This window comes from Hakea prostrata, chromosome 7 (assembly GCF_041222555.1).
Source record: "Hakea prostrata isolate BN-2017 chromosome 7, UWA_Hpros_2, whole genome shotgun sequence".
Lineage (NCBI taxonomy): Eukaryota > Viridiplantae > Streptophyta > Magnoliopsida > Proteales > Proteaceae > Hakea > Hakea prostrata.
Genome location: NC_142606.1, coordinates 38,026,179 through 38,053,753, shown reverse-complemented (window position 1 = coordinate 38,053,753; position 27,575 = coordinate 38,026,179). Strand labels below are relative to the sequence as shown.

Sequence of the window (27,575 nt, the reverse complement as noted above, 5' to 3'; positions counted from 1 at the left end):
CATGGGATATTAAGATATTATCGAAAATACTTCTTCATAGAATAATGGCTAATTTGGCATGAACAACTATGTATTTCCTCCATTGAGTAATCTCTACTTCTCTCTCTTCATTGAGTAATCAGAAGCTGATTGACTCTGAATATTCTCCATTTCCTCTCTTAATTTTTTTTTTTATCTTCAAGTGGATATTACCGAAGCACTCTTGATTCCAGTTCCTGAAAATCCTCTTTGTGTTCCCAAGCTTTCTTCCAATTTGGTCATGAGAGGGAGAACCCGAGGTAGTAATCATCCAACCCAAGTGAGAAAACCACATATCTTCAAATCTAAACGGCCGAATCCAATCAGCATTAGCAAATCTTCTATCAAGCAGAATCCTGACATTAGGGCAAAATTTTGTAGTCTTGACTCAGTGTTAGAATTATTGGACCAGTTTCCAAGCTACAACCTTGAAAGGGAGCATGGGAGGCAGATTCAGAACCAAAGCAGGAAAAAAGGTAGCTACATTGCTATAAACCAGTCTCAATCTCCTGAAAATCACAATTCAAAATTTCCATAGAATCATAGACCCAAAACCCTAAATCACCACACTATAATTTCCTATTTCCATTCGCACCTACTCACTTGGATCACCAAATTAAACATGGATGGCTCAAATCCCTAGATGTTGGGGATGCTGAGAAAGCAGGTAGGTTTCATGTGTGATGAGTTGATGGTGATTACAAAATTAATAAAAGTGGGTAGGTTTTAATAATGATTGATGTCGCTGAATGTTGAATTCACGTGCACTTGCAGAAGCTCGCATTTTTTCATTTCCATTTCGATTTCTTCTTTTTTTATTATTGAAAGCGACTCTTGCTGTATTTGAACTTTTAAGGTCTAGCTCACTTATCTAACCCCATTGCTTGGAAGATTTTCAGGGAATTAGACCTCTTAATTGTTTGTTTGTGCTTAAACAGTCCCTTTCAAATCGTTTTGTTTTATTCATTAATCTGACCTTCTTGCTTTGAATAAACATCAAATTATGGCGGTGGGTATGGAGGATTTAATTGGTGCAGTATAGTTAGTAGAATACTCTAGCTTGCCCCGTTTAATTTAGTAATAAAAGTCTGAACCCAGCTTTTTTTTGGGAAGAACCCATTTTTGTTTTTTTGGTAGAAGAACCCAGCCTCAAATGTTGAACTACTGCATAATCATTTTGATCCTTTTTTGGATTAAAGAAAAGGAACATAGATAAATGCACCAGTTGGTCACGGTTGCGCATTAAAGACAACGACAATTGAGTGCCAAAGAATGGTTCACAGACTTGAGAACCGGAATCGGACTTCACTGAACAGCTCTCATCTCTGCAACGGCCGTTGGGTCCATTGTCTTCTTTATGTCCATGGAAGAAGCAGCAGCGGCCGCGGTGGAGATGGAGGCAGATGAGGGGTTAATTGATGATGGAGCTGATTTGATAACGAGGCCTCGTTTAAGGTCTCGAGTTCAAGAGTCTACTGCTACTACTGCTGCTGCTACTACTACTACTTCCACCATTGATGTCACTGTTGACACTGTTGTTGAACCCCGGAAGCCTGAAATGGAGGGTAATCGGTCTCAACAAGAGATAGGAAAAGCTGAGCTTAGTGTTTTCAATGAGGGTAATGGAAATGGAGGTAATATATCTTGTTAACTGAGAGACCCACATTCGGAATCGCTTCTTCTGCTACTACCAGTTTTGGTTTCCAAATGGAAAATGCTGTTGTGGGTTGCTGCTAGTTTTTATTTTTCTTTTAATGGATAGATGGGTTTTCCATACTTGCTTTGTTTTGCTTGGTTTTGCCTTGTTCTACAGTAGCATAGAACTCATGGAGGAGGCATTTGCTTACTCACAATGTCGTAAATGCTCCTGTCCTGCCAAGTTACTGACAGTGTTAGTCCTGCTTTCTTTTTTCTGTTCTCTTCTGTATCCCCGAGGAGTCCAAAGAAATTCTTTTCATTTATAAGATCTCAGTCATTTTCTTTTTCTTTTTACCCCCAGATTTATTCCCTCTCTGTTTCTAATGGGAAGTAATTGAAGGTGATAAATTCTCATTTCTCATCTGAGAGGTGTTCACATTAATATGTCAAACCATTCATTGCAACCTCTTTCGTCTTAGTGATATCGCGTTGTTTTTATCTTCTCCTCCTTCCAATAAAGTACCAAACTCAGGAGAAGTAGGGAGAAAGTATATTAAAAAAAAGAAGAAGCTCTCTTGATGATCTCCCTTTTTTGCCTCTGTTGTTGCTGCACTAACTAGAAAAAGACCTCTTGTAGCAGGTAACGACGGCAGACTGCATTGACATTGTAGAGATAAGATTCTTATTGGCTTAATTAATTGAATTTTTAGTGTCCATATTAAGCTCTATGTTGGGTATTAGCTAAAAACTGGCAGTTTTGGTGACTCTTCAGAACTTTTTCTCCTTCCAGCTGCAAGCTGGATCAATGAGGCCCCTATATTGTACTTTTTCAAGTTGTGTTTGTATCTTCCTTTCATGCTTACTTTTACCTAAATAAGTGGGGGTAAAGAAAAGCATACCCTCCTCTTTTCCTTTAATTAGAGGTCATCAAATGTTTAATTGAACAAAGGACTTTAGCAAGGAAAACATTTAATTTAAAGTTTAAACAATTGGATAACTAATTTCTGTCCTTGATAATGCAGTGGTATTTTCGAAGGATGTTCCTTATCTTGCTTTCTCTTTATACAGTTGACATATGAAGGCTGCAGGATTGTAGCATCTACCTTCTGACATTTCTACATGAATGCTCATCTTTCATCATTTAAGTGAAAACCAACACAAGATGCACTTCAGAAAGCGTGTGATTTTATGACTCATGCTAGGGAATATTGCTTTATTACTACTGTTGTTGTTTTTCCATCCCATGTTCTCTATTTCCCTGTTCTATAGAACCTTAATTGCAGGGTTGGTCTCTATCCTTCTTCAGAGCTTGCTTTTGATGTGTCTCCTCTTTATCTTACTAGCTAATAGTCTTCACACACTTCGTTTTGGGAGATTCTTAGATGTGTCATAGATTCATTTTTGGACACTCTTAGATGTGTATTTGGAGACAAAGTAGAGATCCTTTCCTATGTGGAACATAAATGAAGCCACAAATGGCCACTGGCAAGCTGAAAGCACAGTGAAGCTGAACACTATGGGAGAGCTTGAGTCCCTACTGCCATTGTGATTGCCTGTTTTCCTTGAGGTCCTATTTGTTTAGTTACAAAATTTTCATGCCTGCCTTAGGCCTTGTATCTAGTCTGGCCTTGAATTGATCTGATTGGAAAGGCAAGGATCCATGTAGCTGGGCCCATTTAGTTGGGAAAAGGTTTGTGGTGTTGTTATAATTTTACCATCCTTGTATGATTTTTTTCCTATATTTTGAATGCAACGTTTTGTTTTTCTATTTTTCTATTATATTTGCATCTTTCAAAAAACAAATAATGGAAACTCCTATTTGCCTGAAGATTTTGCATGCAGGCATTTCAAGCCTTAATTTTAGTACACCAGCGTCTTTAAATATTTTTTGTTCAAGTATAATCAAGTCACTCCATAATTTTGAACTGTCAAGTTATTCCAGGAGTTTTAGATATCAAGATTTTTTCTACTACTTTGATGATTTGTGTTTCTTTTACGACAACAACAAAAAACTTAGCCTTTTCCAAACTTAATGGCATCAGCTAAATGGACTGAATAAAAACTAGTGTGGGAATACTAAGGTCTATCCAAGGAAAAGGATTGGGAATGAGATGAGACATGAAAAGGAAAACAACACGAAAGATGAAATGAAAAAAAGAATTTTGTTGAGGGAGGCAGAAAAAAAGAAGTTTGTAGAGGAAGGCACAGCCTGGCAGTTCAGGAGAATCTAAGCTAAGTGGGGTCTGCCACATGGATTCTTGCTCTCCAGCAGGCTCTATCTGAGGCCATACTCAGTAGAAGACCCAGATGGTTCATGTCTGACTTCACCACTTCTCTTGTGGTCATTTTGGGGCTCTTTTAGCTCTTTCAATTGACTCCTCCTTACTTGGGGCATCCTTGTGCCTCTACTGAAGATGAGATACCATCTCAAATGATTCTCTTGGAGCTTGTCATTGATCAGGGTAACTCACAAACCTGCCCTAGTACAATCATTTGCTACTTTATCCTTCTTAAATTTTTTGTACATCCATCTTAACATCCTCACCTCTGCAACACATATCTTCTCAATGTGAAACTTCAGTACCCCACATTCAGCGTAATTTTTTTGGGTCATAAAACGGTCCTATAGAACTTCCAATTAAGTTTTAAAGGAATACATTAGTCACACAATACTCCAAATGCACCTCTCCACTTCATCCATCCCACTTTAATCCTCTGTGAAACATCATCTATGTGTCATCTTTTTATTTATAATTGATCCCACCCATCTAAATAGTCCCTTTGCGGTTATCAAAGCACATCATATATTCTGCCTTCTTCTACTAGTCTTTAAGCCTTTAGGTTCAAAGGTTGATCACCAAAGGTCTAACTTAGTGTTGTTCATCAAAGGTTGATCACCAAAGGTCTAACTTAGTGTTGTTCCTTTTTTTGTTTTTTTTGGTTCTCACTCCCTAAGACACATCATTAGGAAAGAGTATACAACTCGGGACCTCATCTAGAGTGCCTGTAGTTAGGTTGTCCATGATAAAAGCAATTAGATAAGGGCTTAAGGCAGATTCCTGATGTAACCCAATCATAGTGGGGAGTCCCTTACATTAATCTCCCATAGACCTTATACTGGTCACCCATTGTAATGCATATTTTTAAGAACATCCCCATATGTCCTGGGCACTCCTCTCCTCACTATAGTATGTTGGATTAACTCTCTAAAAACTCAGTCTTAGGCTTTTTCCATGTCAATAAAGACCATTTGGAGATCCTCCTTCCTATCTGTGTATCCTTCCATGAACCTCAATAAGTATAAAGCTTCTTTCTTGGATCTTCTTGGCATAAAGCAAATCGGTTCACTGGGATAATGAGTCTCTCTTCTCATTGGTAATAACCCCGAAGTTTCATTGTGTGACTCGTTGGCGTTATGCATCTAAAATTATTTGAGTTTCTTTTAAGAAAAATTGATGGTCTGAGTAGTTCACAATTATTATTGTTATCATTATTTTTGGGTTGGTTGTCTTGGTTTGTTGTTTAAAATTTTTTTTGTGGGGAACTTATTTTATTCTAGTTTTTAATTAGGTTCACCATTAATTGGATTTCTATTTCATGGGGAAAAAATTAGTATTTTATCAATAGTTTTGTTGGTACATCTGTGGAGGTATGTAGTTGTGCATGGGGGGCCTCAAAGGTGAAGATATAACACCATTCACCATGTCATTTGAGAATGTTGTTGACAGAAATCTGACTCCACTGCTACTTTGAGTGTTATATGTGGGAGGTGAATTCTTAGCAAACCAAGGGTGGATTCATATTGGCATATACTATTTTTCACTCCTTCATGTAAACATGTAACCAGAACAACGTTTCTCGTGACCTTTCAAAGATGGTGCCACCGTGCCAGTATATTCTCTCTGTTCAATCATAAACATTGTCGATTTTGTGTTCCAAATCAAACCATGAAGAGATGATAAGGTGAACATCTAATGAAGACTAGTAATGAATACCAGGGACTTTCTAGTCTACCCCACATGGTCCTTTTGGTCCTTCATTTGTGTTGTATTCTATGTATTGTTGGGAGTATTCCTGGATCCTAACAATTCTATGGCCAATGTTCTTTTTGCCTTGTGAGGACACAAACTTAGTATGGTGATTTTTTCTTTGGCCATTTCTATCCTTTCACTTTTAGATCTATTTTTTTTATATCTATTTATTTTTTTAAATCATAATTGCAAAAGAGTGAAATTTCTTTGATGATTGCAACAGGTATTGAATCCAATGATATGATTGCTAGTGGTAAGCCACAAAATGGAAATTCATGTTTCAATATAACAGAATCTGAGCATGCCCAGACCTTGCACATCCCACAGTTGCAGGAGCCCAGTGCACAGTGTACACCACCCAATATAATAGAATCTGACAATCAGAAGCATCTCATTACTACAGAAGGCCTCAGAAGAGATAGGAATCTAAAGGATGTCAATCTCTACAATTTGCATCATCTACCTTCTGAAAAGTCAAAGCCAAGTGGAACTTCAAGTTTTGAATCCATTAACAGTGAATTAGAGGAACATGCAGCTGGTACAACATTGGCTGAACTACGACAGGGAATAACTGAACTGGATGTGGAGAGGGTGATAGAGGAGCAGGATTCTCATGATTTTTACTGTCCTAATTGTAATTCTTGTATTACTAGAAGGGTTATTTTGCGTAAAAGAAAAAGGAAAGTTCAAGGTATTAATTATGATGTAAAGCGAGAGAAATTTGAAACAGTAAATTTGGATGGGAGCAGTTCTCAACCTGCAACCCATGGTGAAAGTTCTGAGGTAGCTGAATATGTTCCAGATGGTAGTCCCACAACTCCAGTTGACGATCATGATCATGATATAAGACCAGATGTATTCAGATGTTTGTCATGTTTCACTTTTTTCATCCCAACAGGTATACCAATAACCTAAACTACATAAATGGACTCTTTATTTTCTACCAGATTCTCTGATAGTTCTGTATTTTAGCCAATGTCTGATTGTGAAGGTGATAAAATAATCGTTTAGTCTTGTGATTTTGGAACTCTATACACATATTAAGTTTTCAAGGAACTAATATATTTGCATTTGTATTTGTCTGAAGTTTGTCCATCAAATTGATATATGAATTGTTTAAGATTGACTTATTTGCATGATTGTAATAAGTAGTCATCATTCATTGGTTTTAATCTAAACATTGTTCACAGCTAAGGACAAAACTGAGATCCTGTCTGTATATCTGTACGCTATATGTTCACAGGAATGGAAACTTCAGGCACAAATGCAAGTATGCATAATTTTCATTATGATTGCCTTTGGTCCCCTGACCTGAGGGGTCCTTATCCTTACAGTTGGGTGTCACACTATCGTGTGTTTTGGTGTACTTGTTGGTTGATACCCCCGGGATTGTATCATTACATTGAATTCCCAATATTTATCTATGAATGGTAGAGATGCTCCACATGGAACTCACTTCCTATACAGGGTGAATATCAAGAGAGAATGTTTGTTCATATGATTAGATGAAATTCCAGTATTTGTGGCATCTTTATAATGTATTTTACTAAATAATCTGAAATTTTTTATATCTTAGTAGTTACTTTTTAACTGTCCTGGAAAGAAAATAATTTTGGTGTCCAGTTCAGATTGGACAAGAGGGCTAATATTAACTGTTTCTATGCCAATATCCTGTAGGTCCATTATGGATATTGCAGGGTGGGGGGCTTGGGTATAATCAATCTACTTCTTTGGGGACATATGTCTTGTATCCACTTTTTAGTGTTAATGAATTTGAATATCTGAAGTTCAGAATGAGAGATATAATTATTCCAGATGTAGGTGGATTATCCATTGGTATACTTTCTCTAACCAGTCAGAGCAGAGTAGGATGTAGTAGCTTTCACTTTATATATGACACAAGCATGTAGCCTCTCTCTCTCTCTAGGTATGATTTCTTCTCCTTGGAGGCTCAAGTAGTCTCTCCCTCTAAGTTTGGGTTTTTGAACCCTCCGTGTAGGGAACAGCTGTTCAAGTGTTAAAGATTGGTTTGGTTCAGTTGTTTTCTGGTTTGGTTTTCTAGGCAAAATGACTGACATATCTAGGTACATCATAGTGTCTAGATTATTAGACACAGGTTTAATGTTTTAGTTATGTGAATGTGCAATCATAGATACCATATTTGTAATATTTCCAAGATTAAAAATAAAGTGGCAGCCTTTATCTCATTGATAGGCCAAGTCATTCTGTCTTTTCTCTCTTTCTCTGAAGTCTCAACTAGGGCATCTATCCATGAGCACAAGAGTTTCTATGAAGATCATTGCATAACCCCTTGTTCTGCTGGCCTGGACAAAGAGCTGCTTATTCCCTTGGAGGTGTTTTGCTTGTTGTAGATTAGATTACCCTTTCCCCCTCCATGTGATTAATTGAATACTCTGAATACTACATTAGGCATGATCTTAGTTCTATTAATAAATAAAAATCATAGAAGGGCATAAATAACTAACATTGTCGCATGTTCATATGCTCTTAGTCAGAAGGAAGCAGTTAAGGGTGTTGAGTAGTGTGTTACCTTATGGGACCATAATAGGCAAGGAATTAGTGGTCGTCGGCTATTTTTGAGTAATTTATTGCAGATCCATGGGAATAAATTTTATTTCCTTCTATTAATATCATATTTGCTAGTATGGTTAGATAACGATAGATGACTTCTTTGACTCTGCTTTGTAATTAATAACTTTGTTCATCTCCTCGAAGATTTATTGCTGATAGCAGTTTAATCCTCTTTACATGGACTGCAAAGGTTTGACCATTTTCTTCAAATTCACAGGCAAGGGTGAAAACACACAAAGCCCTGAACAGATGCCTGTGAGGACCACAAATTGGTTTACTTCTTTTCTTGAGTCAATCGGAAGGAAGGGTACTGCTGAGCAAGGTGAATATATCCACTTTGGGATTTTCAAACCATTAAACAAAGTTGGAAAAAAGACTTGCAAACAAGTAACATGTTTTTTCTGTTACTTCTTCTAAGTGTTTTGAGTTGTAGCCATGCTTGCAGGTATACCTTCCTTTTTATATTAAACTTACAAAGGCAGTTTTCCCATTTTTTTTTTTTAATAAGTAAGGGTTATGAAAATAATCAAAATATACATAAAGTGTTTTCTTTGGATGAATAAAATATACATAAAGTTGACAATTATTGGTTTCACATTATAAACTAATATGAAATGTTAGTTTCTTATCATGCAAGACTGATGTCTGCTAAATAAAAATTAGCATACTAAACCATTATCTTTCTCTGTTAACTCATCTGATTATTGTATGTTAGATTTTTTTCTCTTTTCCTGCTGATTATAACAAATTAAAAATATGAAACTATAGAAAATTGAGATAAGAAGGAAAAGAATTAAAACAATGTGAAGCATTAGGAGTGGGGGGAACAGGTCATGACTGGAAATTTTGGATGGTCGAGGTCATGGTTTGATTTTAATATAAAATGGGCATCCAATTTCAAGCAAAATGATGCAGAAAAGCTGTAAAGGATATTGGCCCAATATCCAGCACCAGCACAATGTGAAAGAATAAAAAGTAAATAATGATTCCTAGCACTAAAACCAAGCAAGATATTCAGGAAATTGGTTAGGCGGAAACCCAGCAAATATGTTCTTTTTGTGCAGCACATGATCCCTATAATTTGAATTCTATGCCAAGATAATAAAGAAAAGCACTAGTGCGTTCTGTTTAGTGGATCTAAGTGATATGCATACATAGTATCGGAAATCACAAAAAACCTAGTTGACTACAAGATTCCCCTAGATGCTATTCAATCCTAATGAATTTCATGTATCAGCAGTAGTTCTTCTGAACTAGTAATAGCCCAATCCATATCTAGGGTCTTTTCGTAGAAGAAATCTTGCTGTTATTGGATTATGAAACAACAACTGCCCACAACGAGAAAATTAGATAAGTAACTGGTGTCAAAGCACTAAAAACTGTTAGGACTAAGCCTTTGTATATTAGATTTCTTCATCTACTTCGTGGTCACAAAATAAAGAGTGCATGTGGTTATAAATAAAAAAAATCAAATGCACTGGCATGGTGGCACCCCAAAATGGAGGCCTTAAAGCACTAACTCCCCACTTTATATTTAAAAAGCACAGAGACCCTAAAATTGGATTTTTATTGGATATATTTGTCAAATTTATCACTTAAAACAGTTAAATCACTGTTTATTTTCAAAAATATCCTTATAATAAATAGTGTCTGAAAGGTTTTTAGTGACAAATTGAACAAATATATCCAATGAAAATCCAATTTTGGGGTCTCTGTGCTTTTTAAACATAAAGTGGGGTATCGGTGCTTTAAAGCCTCCATTTTGGGGAGCTAGTGCAATTTGCTCTAAACTAAATGCTTTTTACATGTAGATTTATTCAGGGAACTTGATTCCCATCATGAATTTTTCTTATCAATCTCTGGAATGGTTAATCATGCTGTATATCGGTGACATGAGTTTATGAAGCACATGTGGGTTAAAGCCTCATTTATTTTGGGAAGTAAAAAGCATGGTGGGAGATCTCGCGAGATATCTCGGTTTTTTCATAAACCGAGACGAGATCAAGGGCGAGATCTGCGAAATGGGATATCTCGCTCGAGATCTCGCCATATCTCGCCTCCAAATCTCGCCATATCTCGTTGGAACTCTCAATTTTTGCCCCATTTTTTGCGGATTTCAGCCAAAGTTTCACTTGCAACTACTCTTAGCACATCTACGACATCAAAGGAAGCTCAATTATCCTCTACTTGTCTTATGAACTTATGTGTTAATGACTTATATATAACTTCTAACGGTTGTATACTTTTATCATTCTATTCTAGAAGTCAAGATTGTAATACTCATATGAATGTTATCTTGATGACATTTAAGTTATTTGATGTATTTGATACACTTGATTTTCTTTTATATGCCTTAATGGTTTTATATTACATGTTATATAACCTTGCATTCTCTAATCCTATAGCATTTCGGTTTCACACTATGGGTAGACTTAGAAATCATACTTAGGCTGTTTTCTCACAAATCCAAGGCCACTAGTGTGTTCAAAAGGCTTTAAATAGGCTAAATACCAAGTTTTAGCCCAATTGGGACCCTAAAACCCACCAAGATGGGCTACCAAGTTGACGCCCAAAAAATGGCATATCTCGACCGAGATCTCGCCGAGATGGTCGAGATCTTGGTTTTTCATGGTAGCGAGATCTCACTCGAGAGCGAGATCTCCTACCATGACAAAAAATCTGTATCTCTTACATTTGTCACATAGAAAATTAGAATTTCTTGGAATCTAACATTTGCTCCTTATTCACTTGCCCAAAACGCTCAGGTTCTGCTGCCTTGTGCACTGGGTATGCTCCTTTTTTTAAGTTCATATGTGGGCTTACACTTGAAAATGCAGGCTACATAATATCATGCTTGAGTTTTGGGCCAAGGTGGGGTAAATCTAGCAGAGTTGCAGTTGTCTTGGGCTTGGTTACTCAGACAGAAGAAAAGAGAAAAAGTATAAAAGATAGAAAACAAAGATCTACTGAGATTAGCTGCCCCTCAAATGTATCTGAGCAATGAAAGAAAATTGCATCTGTAGTGAAGCATTATATAGTTTGAAGTATTGACAGGTGCAGTGATTTCAAACCTGGGGATACATAGATTTCAGCTATTTTGACATATTTGGATAAATTTTTTGGCAGATTTCAAGACTTAGTAACAAAATATGTCCATTATTTTTGACAGATTTCTCTTGAGATTTCAAACATATACTCAGATGGTTCCATTGTGAGCACCTCTTCTTCCTTCTCATGGAACTAACTGGATGAAAAGCTTTCACAGTTATAGTCTATGTAAGGTCCCGTACTGAAACACTTCTTATAATATCCTTAAACTAAAAAAAAGAAGAAGAAAAGAAACTTACCATTACCACCTGATCCTGGTCTCATGTCAACTATGGATGAGTTTTCTAGGACTTCTGTTTTCCTGCATTTAAGCAGTTGAGTATCAGATTTGGATGCAAGATCCAAATAAAAGTATCTAATTCATAATTTTCATTTTCTTTTGGAGAGTGATCTGCTGGAAATAATGTAAATTGCTTTTGTGCTGCATTATTAGGTATCAGTGTCTCTATTTGATGGTTTAATACTTTAATCTTACATGGTTAACATTCACATGCTTTTGGCTGATGTCATGCTTATGTTCCTTGATTATTCTGTTGTTGCATATGTTGATTCAGTGGATGTGACAACTCATCATGTTGAACAAGCTGCTGAAACACCAAGAGTGACAGAAGGTTTGCCTAAAACAGTACCAAGCCAACAAATGGAGTGTCTTTCAAATCAAGCTGTTTCCTTGCCTAGTATATCTCTTTTGCGTTACTTTTCTTTCTACTTTCTTTTCTGAAAGTAATTTAGTTTTGTTCTTAGTCATGACATGTTGAAATAAAGTGTATTGTATTTCAGCATCCACAGACTGTTCCAAGCTTGCGAATGGTGCAGGCACAGGAATTGAGCAGGTTGAGGGTATTTCTTGCACCTTTTGGAATAAAAAGTCAACGTTTGTATCCAACGAAGAAGTGAAAACTGATTTTGGAGAGAAACAAGATGTTACAATGGAACAGATCAGCAAAGGTAGCAAAGATTCCGAGTTTTGTAGATAGAATAATTGTAATATAGCTTGCCTTTATATAGATCACCTTTGGGATTGTTCTCTCTCAGTAGTTACTTCTGGTTTTGTGATGCGGCCAGAGGCTATCTTGGATCATCAATTGCTCTTTGGAATCTAGAGACGTATCATATGTTGTTTCAGAGTTCTGGCCAAAATAAATGGCTTTTCACACCTACAGCCAGTATTATATTGGATTCTTTCCCCGAGGAAATCCTCTAAAATATTTTTATTTAGGAGAGGACCACAGCATCATAAAGTAGGTTTTGGGATGCTGAATTGGATATAATCTTACCATAACTTTCTCAGATTATGATGTGCGTGACATGTGATACTGAGATTTGGACCATAATAAAGATGCTTGATCAGCTTAAGATCCTGGATTGTTTCTGTCATCAATTTTAATACTGAGGTTGTGATCAATACATTGATCGGGACCAATGCTAATCAGCTATTGTTAGTGATGTTTGTCATTCTTTTCACCTGTCATAAGGGTATCAGGTCCTCTTTTCTTTTTCTGTTAACCTTCACTTCTCAAGTCCGCAACTTTTCTTGATAAAATGCTGATAGCTAATCTACTAAACCTAACTTTTCTTTTTGTGTTATTTGAGAAGCATTTGCAGACGGTAAAAATATTTCAGATCCATCTTCAAACTTCATAACCAACAAAGAATCTCATGAGAATGAGAAAAATAAGGTTTCAGCTGGGGAATTTCATAAAGATATGCAGAATGCCAATCTGGTGGTTGTACAAGGAACAGAGCTTTCGGCAGCACCTCAGTCCGACACTACCCCAGAGATTGGTGTGACTAAAAGGACCAATGGAGGTATGCACTGAAACTCCTTAAGAAGTCTTCAGTTGGATGTCCCAGACACTGAAGGGATTGTGTGTTCTCCTTCCAGTTCTTCATTGTTTAGATGAGTGTTTCTTCTATTCTGGCTTTGGTTGTTGTGGCAGGCTTAAAGGTTCTTAAAGTAATATCTTGGCTGTTGAAGAACATGGCCTGAAATTTTATTAGGCAAGTAAATGACAGTCAATGCATACCTGCCGCTCTTTGACTCCACTCTGGAAGTGTTCTTATTACAAATTGCTTCTTCTGTACACCCTAGATGTGATTGCTTTGCTTCTAACTTTTAACTTGCTCACCACCGGCAGATCCGTCAATTTGATCTGCAATTAATGAAGGTATCAGTTTCTCGCACTCTGCCCATCTTTCAACTATGCAAATGAAGTTGGAAGTAGACTGAGTGGATTCAACCAAAGAAGGAATAGTAGCTGAAGGCAGAGGGAGAACAGAAGAAAAACAAGGGAAATGTTGAATGAGTTTAGCTCTGTCATTCACATCTTGATTTAAAGAAGTATTCTTTGGAACTACAGATGACTTCCATAGACAGGTTAAAAAATAATAATAATAATAAAAAAAAATAAAAAAAAAGAGAAGAAGAAGGAGAAGAAAAGATAAGAAAAGAAAAGAAGGAAGAAGAAGAAGAAAAAGAAGAAAAAAGAGGGAAAAGAAAGTACAACTTAATATAACTTATAATCATAGTAAAAAAATTTGACCGAAATTTGCAACATTTCGCAAAATTCGAAACAAAATCCTATATCGACCAAAATTTCCGAAATTTTGGCCGAAACAAGTCGAAACCCACAAAATGTCCGAAACATGTCAAGACCCAAGTCAATCAACTCCAAATGGTTGAAATTTTGTGAAAACTTGAAACTTTTTCCTACAAGTTTCAGAGGGTTTTAAGGGGTATTTTGGAGTGAGACTTTGCATATAAGCTAATTAAAGCATAAAGAACACATTAACACATGCATTTTGCTTCTTTTTGTTTTTAAATAAATGTAGATATGTCATTCAAAGTTATAGTATACATGGAGTGGTTTCTGAAAAATACAGTGTAAACTATTACCATAACTTTCATTATAACTTCAAAGTTCAAAACTTCAAATGCATTTCGCAAAGTTTCAATTGAAAGGAAGGCGGAAAACCACCATTTTGATGGAAAATTTCCCTTGGATTTCAACATTTCTTAGGTGATTTTAGTTGTTTTTAAGGGCTGCATTTCATGAAGTTATAAAATGAAAGTTATGTTTAGAGTTTATACTGTATTTGTCGGAAGCCTCTCTATGTATACAATGATTTTGAATGATATATCAACATCGATATTTTTAGCAAAACGCATGTGACAGTGTGTTCTTCTATGCTTTAACTAGCTTATATGCAGAATCCCCCCCCCCCCCCCCAAAAAAAAATCCTCTAAATCCTGTCAAACCTTATTGTCTTAATATCCTGGAAAAAATACCAAGTTTCTCCGAAATTTTGGTTTTTTCACACGGTGAAAACTTAAGTTTCAACCAAATTTGGACCATCCTTATAATACACATGTGATTTAGAAATAACCCTAAAACACCACTTGTGTCCCCTCAAGCTGGGGAGAAAATGTCGTACATCCCCAGCTTGCACAAAAGAGTGTTGAACTGATTAAGGAGACTTTTAGTGGAGATATCTGCTACTTGATCATCTGTCTTGACAAAGAGAGTACAAATGTCACTAAAACTTTTTTTCTACAGTGTCTATCACTTGTCTTCTTTTTGGCATACTAAAGGACTATCTGGGAAACTGATACATTTCTGGAATTTTGACTCATTTGGTTGAATTTTTCTACCATTGTTGTGATGAGATTACCAAAACAGCTGCTCAGCAAAAATTTCTGGGGTAAGGCTGCATAGGGGAATTGCCCCACAAACTCTACTTGTGTGGAACCCTTTGGCACTAGGTTTGCCTTTTTCTGTTGTGATGAGTACATTGGGTGTGATGGTCCATCTTCAGCTTGTTGGGATCTAAAATTTCCTTGAAGTTCAAGCCAAAAAGAAGGCTTTTTTTCTTCTTCTTTTCCTTCAATATGCAGTTGCAGTTTTTTCCCCCTCCAAAGAAGACCCTTCAAGTATGCTCTCAGAGAGTAGAGGCCTGTATGATCAATAAGTTGGTTTTGAGGATTTGAAGTTGATGTTTTGTGTTAGATATAGTGAAAATGTTTGATCTGCTTAAGGATCTGGGTTTAGCCTTCATCAATTTTAGTGTTGATGTGGAGGCAGGCATGTTGATCATCAGTCATGGAACTCTTATCACAATCATGGCACTCTATCTTCCTCATTTTCATCTTCTCTTTTAGCAACTAGGTCTTCTTTTCAACTGGAAATAGTTTCACTACTTCTCAAATCATTTTATTTTCTTAATAAAACTCCTTTGCACCCTTGATTTGTGAATTGAAACTTCTAGTTTTACTTAATTCATTTAATTAAATATTTTGAGATGTAATTACAGATGGGAACAATATGTCAGTGCTACCTCCAAGAATTTTGTCAGTTGAGGAACTTCATGTGAATGAGAGAGTTCAGGTATCAGGTGTGGAATTTGAGAAAGATGTGCACCAAATTACTACTACATCTGCACAAGGAGCAGTGAGATTTGCAGGAAACCAATCTGAGAGAGGTATTTAGTGTGACTCCCTAGCAAGTTAAATTTTCCAATGATGATATGTGTTTATTTATTTATTTTATCGACATTGAGTTTCAAGTTTCAACTAACTATTAAGAAGCCTTTTGTAATATTGATTACGGTAACCCCAAAAAAACATTAACTCAGCCTTGTCCCAGCTAATTGTGATCAGCTGCATGGATCCTTTTTCTCAATCTGTAATACACATGCATAATACCCATGCATAGAATAGTACATTTACTTTTTGTTGGGATTATGTTCTCTCATTATCTCTAACAGTTGTCATGGTATTCCCTTTGAAAATAAAAAAGGACTTTTGAGGGAGAGAGTCTGGGAGAGTATGTTACTATCTTATGTCAATTGACCGATGGGAACTACCGAAGGGGAGAAATTTTGTATGCATGCTTAGTCTCGTATTTGTAGTTGAACAACTTATATTTTTCTTGCCACGTTCATTATTCTATTTCACAAACTAAAAATAAACGCAACTTTTGTTTGGTGGCAGCTATGTTCATAATCTGTATGATTTATATGTCTTGATTTACCTCCCAACTCCAAAAGGAAACAAAAGATTGATCCTCAGTAAATCCTGATGCAGTAAATGATGTTGCTGTATGCATGGTGTTACGGATCTATATATATTTATATGCGTCCCTGAAAAGTTAAAAATATTGATGTCTTATATAATGATGCAGGAGATGATGTTGCAGTACGTATTCACGGTGGCCAGGAAACACATGATGCCATTGATTCAGTAGAACCTGGAAGAGCACATGAATGGGATGTCTTAAAAAGCATTATATATGGTGGTTTAATTGAATCAATTACAAGCTTGGGTGTTGTATCTTCTGCAGCTGCTAGTGATGCTACCACCTGTAAGTATCTCAGAAGAATTTATTCAACTTCAAATAAAATTTGATTGATTTCATTAAAGCTTCAAGTCAAAGAGTTTTGAGATGTGTATAGGGTTTACTTGATTGTATTTGCTGCTGTTGTTACTATATTGATTGTTATCATTATTGTCATTATCTACTTCTTCTTTGCCATCAAAACTTACAAAAGAGAACAACATAGTAGTACAGCAGCAGTTTTCTGTGAGGGAATCAGCTTAAAGAGCTAACCTGCTATATGATGACACCATTCTTGAGCAGAACACAATTGCCAAAGGAATAATATTTCCAATACACATTAGGTGTTTCTGGTATTGTGAGGAGACTGTGTTATGTGAGAAATGTCTTGGATAATTTTATGTTTTTATGAAATAGTAGAGTTGCTCTGTAACTGCATTATTTTTCAAATGGTCCACATCGGTCTTGGGATGAGAAGGTAAAGCAGGTGAGTGGCTCCTTCCTCAACTAGTAGTAAAAAAATGAAACGAAAAGAAGATGCAAATTTTCTGTTCTTTTTGGCATGGGTTGCAGTCTGTTAGGGCCCTAGGATGAGGCCATATGGAGGAGAGAGAGAGAGAGAGAATTAGGGTTGGTTGAAGGTAATAAATAGAGGGACAATTGAGTGGAGAGGTATCGAATATTTTATGAGAGCTTTCTTAGGCAGCCGTAGGCTGAGGGACACCGCTGTGAGGTGTGGGGGTGACTGGCACCATAGAAACCAGAGTTTATCTTGTTAATTCTTGCAACTTTGTATTAATTTTTCAAGATATTATAAGAATCTTATCACAGTCTGGCAATCTATAGAAAAGTAAATATTAAAAACTTTTCTCTGTGCTACCTATGAACTTTAGACTAGTTATACCTCTCCAATAGGAATTTGCAATATATGCCCCAAATTTTTTTATCTTTTGTTGTTCAGTGTTCTTTGTTGTTCAGTGTTCTAGCGATTTAATTTTACTTGGTACACCCTCCTTGAATCTGGTAACCCTGATTTGAAGAATATCATGGAATTTAGTTGATGCATTGAGTTCCCAGTTGTTGATCATTTTACTATCGTTTGAGGTAGCACGACCACGTTCAATGGAGGCCAGTTTAGCCCTATTTCTAATGCTTTAACCCTATCTCTCCCCCCGAACCTTCCCCTCGAGGCATTCACCTTATGCTCCTAGACTCTTCTGATCCTGTTTCCCCTTCCTCTAGTGCATCCATTGACCCTCTCTCCACCTCCCTCCCTTCCTCCTCCAGCCCCTCTTCCCTGTCTTCAGCCGACACTCACATTACCAAACCTCTGATTTGTGATTTAACCCCTATTGAGCCTGCTCCTAACTCTCCGCTCTCCCATCCTATGTATGATCTTGATCGTGTCGAGTGTAGAAGGAGTAATCGTCCTATTAAAGGGCACAACCCGTTTGGTGATGACTTCCTGGTTGGTCTCAAATCCTCCAAGAGGAAGAAGAAGAGAAAATTTCTGCAAAATAGTTTCTTTTGGCCTTTGTTCAGCCCATTTTCATTGGGTCCTATCCCATTTTGCTTTGTCCTTGCTCTTTAGCTTTGCGAATTTTCGGGCTTGATGTATGTGTGTGGAAAATCTTAGAATCAATATCATAATATTTTATTAGTATCTTTAATCTAAGTAGATCAGATTGTAATATTCTATTACAGGTATTTTTCTTATTATTGCAATCTTCTATTCTAGGTAGATTTCTCATTGATTGTAATCTTCGATTCTAGGTAGATTTTTCATTTATTGTAATCTTCTATTCTAGGTAGATTTCTCATTTATTCTAATCTTCTAGGTAGGATATTTTTTCCTATTCTGGTAGATAGTAGCTATATAGGATATCTTCCTCTTCTATAGATGGAAGCTGTATAGCTTCTTTCCTATTTCATAGATAGCAATTGTGTATATATTGATTGTAAAGTTCTGAATAATATATAAAAGAATCAAACATTTCAATTCCTATTTCGTCATGGCATCAGAGCCAACCAATCTTGGGATTGCTGTCCAGCTTTCAAGCCTTCATTGCCTTTAATCTCGGTGTTTCCGCCACACAGAGATTATTCTTCCTTTGGCCTTTATCGCCATTTTTTATTCAGCTCTGTTCTGTTTATTTTTCCTTACCTGAAAAACAGATTTTTTCTTTCTCTACCTTATCTGTCGTTCTATTTCATCTTTGGTTACTGTTTCACATACTATTTTTAAGCACCTACAAAGAGTATGTCAAAACCAAGAGAGGTTACTTTCGGGACTGCATTTTATTAGACAATCAAAAATCTGCAGAATGGAGAATTGCAAAACAGAGACAATCTATGGTGTACCTATTGCAAGAAAGCTCGTCACACACGGGAAAGATGCTGGAAACTTCATGGTAAACCTCCTAGCCAAGAGTGGCGGCACAAAGGAGAGCAATTTGGAAATAATGGTCAGGCGTATGTTACATCTGCATAGCAACCTGAAGCCATTAATAAAGCGGTTGCTAGCCTTAATCAGGAGGACATAAAACGTGTAAAAACTCTTTTGAGCAACCTTAACAAAAAACCAAGTACATGTTCTTTGGCATATTCAGGTGAGTTTCCACTTTTTATTGGATTAAATGTCTCCAGTAATTCTCTTCCAAGCCCCTGGATCATAGATTCAGGTGCAACTGACCACATGACACACTCACCAAATCTTTTCATCACATATTCTCCCTGTCCAAGTAGTAGGAAGATAGCTATTGCTGATGGCTCGTTAACTATTGTGGCTGGAACTGAAAATATTGAGCTCAACTCATCCCTCACCTTGAAAAATGTCCTACATGTTCCTAGACTATCTACAAATCTCGTTTTTGTGAAGAAACTCACGCAAGATTTACATTATAATGTAGTCTTTCACCATAGTCATTGTATATTTCAGGACAAGGATTCGGGGAGGACGATTGGACATACTAAAGAAAGGGATGGACTCTACTACCTTGAGGCACCAAGCCAATCACATGCTACTAATGGTAGTCCTTCTCAAACCAATAAAGAAAGAAATATGGCTTTACCCTCACAGACTTGGACATCCTTCCTTTAGGGTAATCAGTCTTTTGTTTCCTTCTTTGTTTCAAGGCATACATGTCGATGAGTTTCATTGTGATGTGTGTGAGCTTGCTAAACACAAGCGTGTACCACTTCCTTTAAGCAAGAAAAGAAGTTCCATCCCCTTTTATCTCATTCATAATGATATTTGGGGTCCTTCTAGAGTTCCTAATGTGTCTGGGGCTAGGTGGTTCGTGTCATTCATTGATGATTGCACTCGTGTCTCATGGATTTTTCTACTCAAAAACAAATCCGACGTTAGTTGTGTTCTTCCCAACTTCCATTCCATGGTTAAAACCCAATTTGGAGTTAGTATAAAAAGATTTAGATCTGATAATGCTAAAGACTATTTCAATCAAATTCTAACTTCATTCTTTCAAAGGGAGGGAATTATTCATGAGTCATCATGCGTTGATACCCCACAACAAAACGGAGTAGCTGAACAGAAAAATGGCCACCTTCTTGATGTAACTAGAGCCTCCCTATTCCAATACAATGTGCCTAAGTCATTTTGGGGGGAAGCAGTCCTCACAGCAACTCATCTCATAAATCGGCTGCCTTCGAGAGTCTTAGGATTCAAGAGTCCAATGGATGTCCTTTCCCAGTTCTACCCGAACCTACAAACGACAAATAACCTTGTTCCTCGAATTTTTAGGTGTCTCATTTGTTCATATTCATGGACCACATCGGGGTAAATTAGATCCTAGAGCACTCAAATGTTTATTTATAGGATATTCCTCCACTCAAAAGGGCTATAAGTGCTATCACCCTCCTTCAAAAAGGTTCTATGTTTCCATTGATGTCACATTTCATGAACATAAGTCTTATTTTTCCACACCTCATCTTCAGGGGGAGCATTCAATAATGGAAGATAAGAATGGGAATTCCTTACTTGACTTAGAGTTCACTCCCAAATACTTCACTATGTCACCTGAGTCAAACTATGAACAACCTAAACTTGTGTCAAACTCGCCTGTGTCAAACTGTGAACAACATGAACATATGTCAAACTTTGAAATGAATGAGCCTATTTATGATATTGAGCATGTGAGATTTGGCAAAGGAAAGGTGTTCTCAAGGAAGAAGAATCTTGTTCCAGAATCAGTGCAAGTTCAAGACTCCAATCCAAATTCTGGAAATGAGGTACAAATGACTAATCCTTCACTACAAACCGAATCTGATGTGCCCACAGATAGTAATGAACTAGACCTTCCTATTGCCATTAGGAAAGGCACTAGAGAATGCACAACGAAACCCATGTACCCTCTTGCCCAATTCTTGTCCTTTAAACATTTTTCCCCATCTCATAGAGCCTTTTTGGTAAGTTTAAACACCATTGCCATTCCTAACACCTTATCTGAGGCTTTATCCAATAAGGAGTGGAAGCAAGCTATGAATGTGGAGATGGAAGCATTAGAAAGCAATGGAACATGGGAACTTGTAAGATTACCAGAAGGGAAGAAACTTGTGGGGTGCAAATGGGTATATACATTGAAGTATCGAGCAAATGGATCTTTAGAAAGGTACAAAGCAAGGTTGGTAGCCAAGGGCTACACCCAAACTTACGGGATTGACTACCTTGAAACATTTGCTCCAGTTGCAAAAATGAATACTGTCAGAATCTTACTATCCTTGGTGGCAAATTATGGTTGGGACTTGCAACAGTTTGATGTTAAAAATGCATTCTTGCATGGTGAACTAAAGGAAGAAATTTACATGGAGGTTCCACCGGTTATGAGAAGGATTTAGCTGCTAATATTGTATGCAAGTTAAAAAAGGCCTTATATGGACTCAAACAGTCACCGCGGGCATGGATTGGCAGATTTTCTAAAGTCATGATTAGTATGGGTTACAAGCAAAGTCAAGGAGACCATACATTGTTCATCAAACACTCATCATCTGGGGGAGTCACGGCACTACTTGTGTATGTTGATGACATAATAGTGACAGGAAATGAAGAAAAAGAGAAACAAAATTTGACTCAATGCTTGGCTAAGGAATTTGAGATCAAGGCTTTAGGAAGATTAAAATACTTCCTTGGCATTGAAGTTGCTCACTCTCAACAAGGCATTTTCATCTCTCAAAAAAAGTATATCACTGATCTCCTTAAAGAAACAGGAATGGCCGCGTGTAAACCTGCAAGCACTCCAATAGATCCCAACAGTAAACTTGGGAATGCAGAAGATGTTGTTGTGGACCGAGAGATGTATCAAAGACTAGTAGGAAGACTAATCTACTTGTCTCACACAAGGCCAGACATAGCATATGTAGTTAGTGTAATCAGCCAATTCATGCACAGTCCAAAGGAAATTCACTTGCATGCAGCTCACCGTGTGCTACAATATTTAAAAGGGACGCCAGGGAGAGGCCTTTTATTTAGAAGGAATATAGGAATGATGCTAGAAGCATACACTGATGCTGATTATGCAGGGTCAGCAGTAGATAGAAGGTCGACCACAGGATATTGCACATTTCTTGGTGGCAATCTTGTGACATGGAGGAGCAAGAAGCAGAATGTTGTGGCCCGGTTAAGTGCAGAAGCCGAATTTCGTGCAATGGCTCAAGGAATATGTGAATTACTTTGGTTGAAGATTATCTTAGAAGACCTAAAGGTTGAATGGGGTGGACCAATGAGACTCTACTTGTGACAACAAATCAGCAATCAGTATAGCACATAACCCTGTTCAACATGACCGAACCAAACACATTGAGATTGATAGACACTTCATCAAAGAGAAGCTGGATAGCAGACTGATTTGTACGCCGTATGTATCGACACATAGTCAACTTGCTGATGTACTTACTAAAGGATTGAGCAGCTCATCCTTTCAAAAATGCATATCCAAGCTGGGAATGGAGAATGCCTATTCACCAGCTTGAGGGGGAGTGTGGAAAATCTTAGAATCATATCATAATATTTTATTAGTATCTTTAATCTAAGTAGATCAGATTGTAATATTCTATTATAGGTATTTTTCTTATATTGCAATATTCTATTCTAGGTAGATTTCTCATTGGTTTTTTGTAATCTTCTATTTTAGGTAGATTTCTCATTTATTGTAATCTTCTATTCTAGGTAGATTTCTCATTTATTCTAATCTTCTAGGTAGGATATTTTTTCCTATTCTGTAGATAGTAGCTATATAGGATATCTTCCTATTCTGTAGATGGTAACTATATAGCTTCTTTCCTATTTCATAGATAGAAGCTGTGTATATATTGATTGTAAAGTTCTGAATAATATATAGAAGAATCAAACATTTCAATTCCTATTTCATCAATGTGCTTATGTTTTTTTAATATATTATTTATTCATCTAAAAAAAAAAAGAATCCATGTAGCCGACTCCATTTAGTTGGGACAAGGCTTCTTCTTGTTATATGTTGCAATTTATGTGATTCGTTTATATAACCACACCAATATAACATCTGGCTAAATGAAGAACATAAGTATTAAAAACTATGGAGTAAGAAGATATATCAAACTGAATAGCAAAACTTATCAATTGAGCATTCTCTGCAAAAGCTTATCGTTCCAAAATTCTTGGTCTTTTAGAAACATTATGCTTTTTCTTTTCTTCTTACCATTTAATTGCTTGATATTATGTTTCCACAAGGTCATGTAACCGTCTAAGGAAACTGAAGTCCAGATGTCTATACATCACAAATATTTTCTGCAACACCGGTAGAACAAATTGTCCAATAACTGTTTCTTGTTTATGGATATTCTGTTTGTGTTGTATCAGCTATATTTATATTAACTGCTGTTCCACATGTTTCATAAGATCAGTATTTTGTTCCCTTAATGACAATTCTGTATTTTTCCAATTGCAAATTTTATTTCTCCAATTTTAAAATCCTACCTTTTCCTAAAATGTCCTCATTTTTTTTATTCACAGTGAATATTGTAATTCTGGGATTGGCAAATCTGATGAGTGGACTTGTCATCATTATTCACAATGTAAGTACATCTTCAATGTCAACAATATTTATGAGTTACCGGAAATGCATTACATAGGAATAAAGCCATATATAAGATGCAGCATGTTATGGCAACCCAATATGCATTGAATAGGAACTAAACAGGCTGCATAGCCCTGAGAAGCAACAATATAGGAGTTATGAAGGAACAGATGGAGCATATAAGATATATCTGCATGAAGGAATTTACGACCTAATGATGTGTCTCCACAAGAAACCTGCCTGTGTCTCTCGTGTCACTTCTAAAATATATTTTAATGAAACTGAATAAATACCATGGAACGTAGGTATTAAGAAAACATATTTTGGTCGCTTAGTCTAGGTTCCTGGCAGCAATAAAGTCTTAGACACTGGGGTTGGCCACAAAGTCTGAGATACTGCAGATTCAAAACAGCTTGATTGGTGTAGCCCAGAACCTTGTCAATATTTATCAAAACTCCAGTAGGTTTGGCCAGTATTGGGTGGATTAGTCCTGGTTGGTCCTGAGGTGGATCAGCCAATATGCTTGACTAGATCCAAGATTTATATCCTTGATCAAAGCATCAAGGAATGGCGTTTTAAAAAGATGAAAAAGAAAGAAAAGTGCAATAACTTTTTATAATAAAAAAAATATTTTTGATGTAGTTCTAATTTGGAAAGGATCCAATGATGAGAATCTGACTGAGGTGAACTATTACATTTAAGTTTGTCAAATTTAGGGTCAAGATTGGTGAGACCTCAGTTGGATGATGGGGTGAGTGTAGATGAAGGTTTGATACGTTTTGATTGAGAAATAAAGCCAAAATTGACAAAACAGTGCTAGGGTTTCGAACCTGAGTTTCTGGAAAGAAGAAAATGGAAGAATACAAAATTTCCAATGATCAGAAAAGATTGCTTCTGCATTGTCAAGGAAGAAATCAGATTGATAGAAGGCGAGGGAAGAGAGCTGTAGATCAGTATTCTTGGAAGGCAGAAGAGATAAATGAAGGAATCAGATTTGGGATGTCAATCGACTCGATCTCCCAAAACTATTAGTCAAACACTCATATTCTTTACTCAAATCATCTCTAGGGGATCCTGTAAGACTAGATAAAGTTAAAAAAACTCGAAATCAATTGCTATTTAGCTATTATGTATCATCATCCAACTCAAACAAAGTTAATACTAATCCCATGTATTAACATTATTCCCCCTCCCCTCTCCCCCCACGTGGGTATCTCTCCTTTTTCCAACTTTTGGGTTTACAAATAAGGCCTGTTACATCAATGAACCTAAATTGGAAAGGATCCACTGATGAGATCTGACTGTGCAGGGTCAAATTTAGGGTCAGGATTTGGTGAGACCTAGGGTTGGATGATGAGGTGAGTATAGAGGAAGGATTGATGATGTTTTGATGTAGAAGAAAAGCCAAAATTAACAAAACAGCGCTAGGATTTCATACCCGAGTTTCTGGAAAGAAGAGGATGAAAGAGTCCAAGGTTTCTAATGATCAGAAAAGATTGTGTTAAGAACCCACGAATCGAATGCAAAACTAATATTATTTCATTGATAAATGACGAAATAAACTGGTTACAATGGTGCCAGTCACCCACAGCACATTGCTGCCCTTCAGCCTATGGCTGCCCAAACACTCACATAAATAATCTTCAACTCCTCCTAACATCTTACCCCTATTTATAACCCTAATTCTCTCTCTCTCTCTCTCTCTCTCTCTCTCTCTCTCTCTCTCTCTCTCTCTCTCCCCTTAATGTAGCATTATACTGTGATCCCAGGGCCCTCTCAGACTGCTTCTGCATTGTCAAGGAAGAAATCAGATTGATGGAAGAGGGAGGGGAGCTGCAATCAATATTCTTGGAGGCAGAAGAGAGAAGGAAGGAAGATCAATATTTTTGGAGGCAGAAGAGAGAAGGGAAGGAATCAGATTTGGGATATCGATCCTGTATGCATGGCTAAACAACCCCAAAATGAGTGGTTAACACTCATTCTTTACTCAAGTCATCTCTTGGGGATTGAAGGACTCCCTGTCACTGTAAGGCCCAATAAAGTTCAAAAAACTCAAAACCAATTGCTATCTAGCTTTTATGTAACATCGTTTAACTCAAACAAATTTAAATACTAATCCTGTGTATTAACATTATATGCCCCTGCACGTGCGCGCCTCTCCTTTTTCCAACTGTTGGCCTTACAAATCAGGCCCATTACATAAATGAACCAAAAAATATCAGTGAACCATGTCCAATAAGGTCTTCTGCAGCCTAGTTAACCAATTGAGCTATCTTAACTGAATCAGGGAAATGGGGTGCACAGGAGCTGAAGAACAGAAATTCTTTTGGTAGCCCTGATTACGGAAATTAACTGTATACATGTCCATCATCAATAACATAAATCAACATGATGTTCCTTTCCTTATTTTTGTATTAGTTGTCTCTAACAAAAGGTTTGATATGGTTCCATCTTACTGCACATTTATTTCTAAATTTGATTCCAGCTCAAGGAACTGAAGAATGATTACCATGGAGCCACTGGTCAAGAAAATTTGACTAATGATCGATACCAACAAACACTTGGATGTAGGGAGAACTTCCGGTTGCATGCAATAGTTGCTGTTCTATCATTCATTATATTTGGATTATTACCACCTGTGACATACAGCTTTTCTTTCCGTAAGAGTGATGATAAGCTATACAAGCTGATTACATGTGGTGCTACATCTCTTGTGTGCATTACTCTACTTGCTACAGGGAAGGCACATGTTAGGAGGCCACGAAGCTCTTATGTCAAGACTGTACTGTACTATTTGCTCATAGGGTTGACAGCTTCAGGCCTTTGTTATGCAGTTGGTTTGCTGATCAAGAGAGTCCTAGAAAATTTGGGTTGGTTTGAAAGCCTTTCAGCTCCTTCCACTGCATTTCTGGAGTTCAAATCAATGAGATCAGGATGGACAAGGGCGTCTTATTGATGAAACACGTATATGGCATACAAGGAGTTGGAACATCAGAATTATCATATAATGAACCAGAGATGACAGATTGTGGCAATCAGTGTGATCAACGCCAGTGGTTTCGTGTAGACGTCTCCCATTTTATGGCATTGCATGCCCATCTAATTCAGATGGATATCCAACTTAATAGCTATGCTACAATTTTTCCTCCGTAACTTCTCTTGTTTTCGGTATTGTTGGTGAATGTTAACTCATTTTGATGGTGGTTTGTTAGTGACACCAGGCTGGAGATTCCTATACTGAAAAGGTTTCTTAACATTCTGGAGAGTAGGTACTTTACAAATTCCTCTGTATTCCAATTTAATTGCCCAACATCACAAAGTGCAGTTTAATAGTGAATTTTTGGCATAACCCTGAATTCTATCACCTGAATATGTGACAGATTGTTGATTAGATTCAGCCAGAACAGTCTACACTGGGGAAGTGATGCAATTAGTTTTTCAGAATATGGAAGTGACATGAAATGTAAACCTCTCCCAGTCATTGTCAAACCAAGTGATTTTATGGGAGTGATGTAGAGGGCAGCATGCATGGCTTATAGTGAAAGAAATAGTTATTGCATCTGGTCAGATGTGAGTGGGGATGGATTTGGAAAAATGAAACTCCTGAGGTACTTCTAGCACAGAAATGTTATTTGGTTTTGAAATGAATCCAAAATAAGCTGCCCCTTTTTCCTTCGTCATTTTATTTTTTTTTCGGATCATCTACGTTCAACAATATCCAATTATATTATAGGGTTGCTTTTGGAGCTCATGAGTATGCCCTGTGATGAGTGGGAAATTAAGTTTTA

General features: G+C 36.9%; 1 protein-coding gene across 7 annotated transcripts; it reads left to right on the top strand.

The window, feature by feature from the left end:
* The first annotated feature begins 77 nt into the window (after positions 1-77).
* Positions 78-27,538, top strand: LOC149011048 (membrane protein of ER body-like protein). Of its 7 annotated transcripts, XR_016174630.1 has the most exons (11): positions 1,088-1,652; positions 5,911-6,585; positions 8,497-8,601; positions 11,942-12,064; positions 12,153-12,335; positions 12,984-13,196; positions 15,699-15,866; positions 16,568-16,747; positions 23,724-23,785; positions 26,273-27,056; positions 27,168-27,533. XR_016174630.1 is itself a non-coding variant. In XM_089163422.1 (10 exons), the coding sequence occupies exons 1-10, from the start codon at positions 260-262 to the stop codon at positions 26,741-26,743; spliced, it is 2,415 nt and encodes an 804-aa protein (XP_089019548.1). In that variant the 5' UTR covers positions 78-259; the 3' UTR covers positions 26,744-27,538. The 7 variants fall into 7 exon arrangements, 6 of the variants coding, with proteins under 6 accessions (XP_089019548.1, XP_089019546.1, XP_089019549.1 ...); XM_089163422.1 differs by lacking the exon at positions 1,088-1,652 and adding an exon at positions 78-494 and having other exon boundaries at positions 26,273-27,538; XM_089163420.1 differs by having other exon boundaries at positions 1,087-1,652; positions 12,993-13,196; positions 26,273-27,535.
* The last annotated feature ends 37 nt before the right edge of the window (positions 27,539-27,575 follow it).

Coding starts and splice junctions, on each gene's coding strand:
- LOC149011048 (XM_089163419.1), top strand. CDS start 1,376: ATGTCCATGGAAGAAGCAGCAGCGGCCGCGGTGGAGATGGAGGCAGAT. Junction 6,586..8,496: donor CACTTTTTTCATCCCAACAG/GTATACCAATAA, acceptor TCAAATTCACAG/GCAAGGGTGAAAACACACAA. Junction 13,197..15,698: donor GACTAAAAGGACCAATGGAG/GTATGCACTGAA, acceptor ATGTAATTACAG/ATGGGAACAATATGTCAGTG.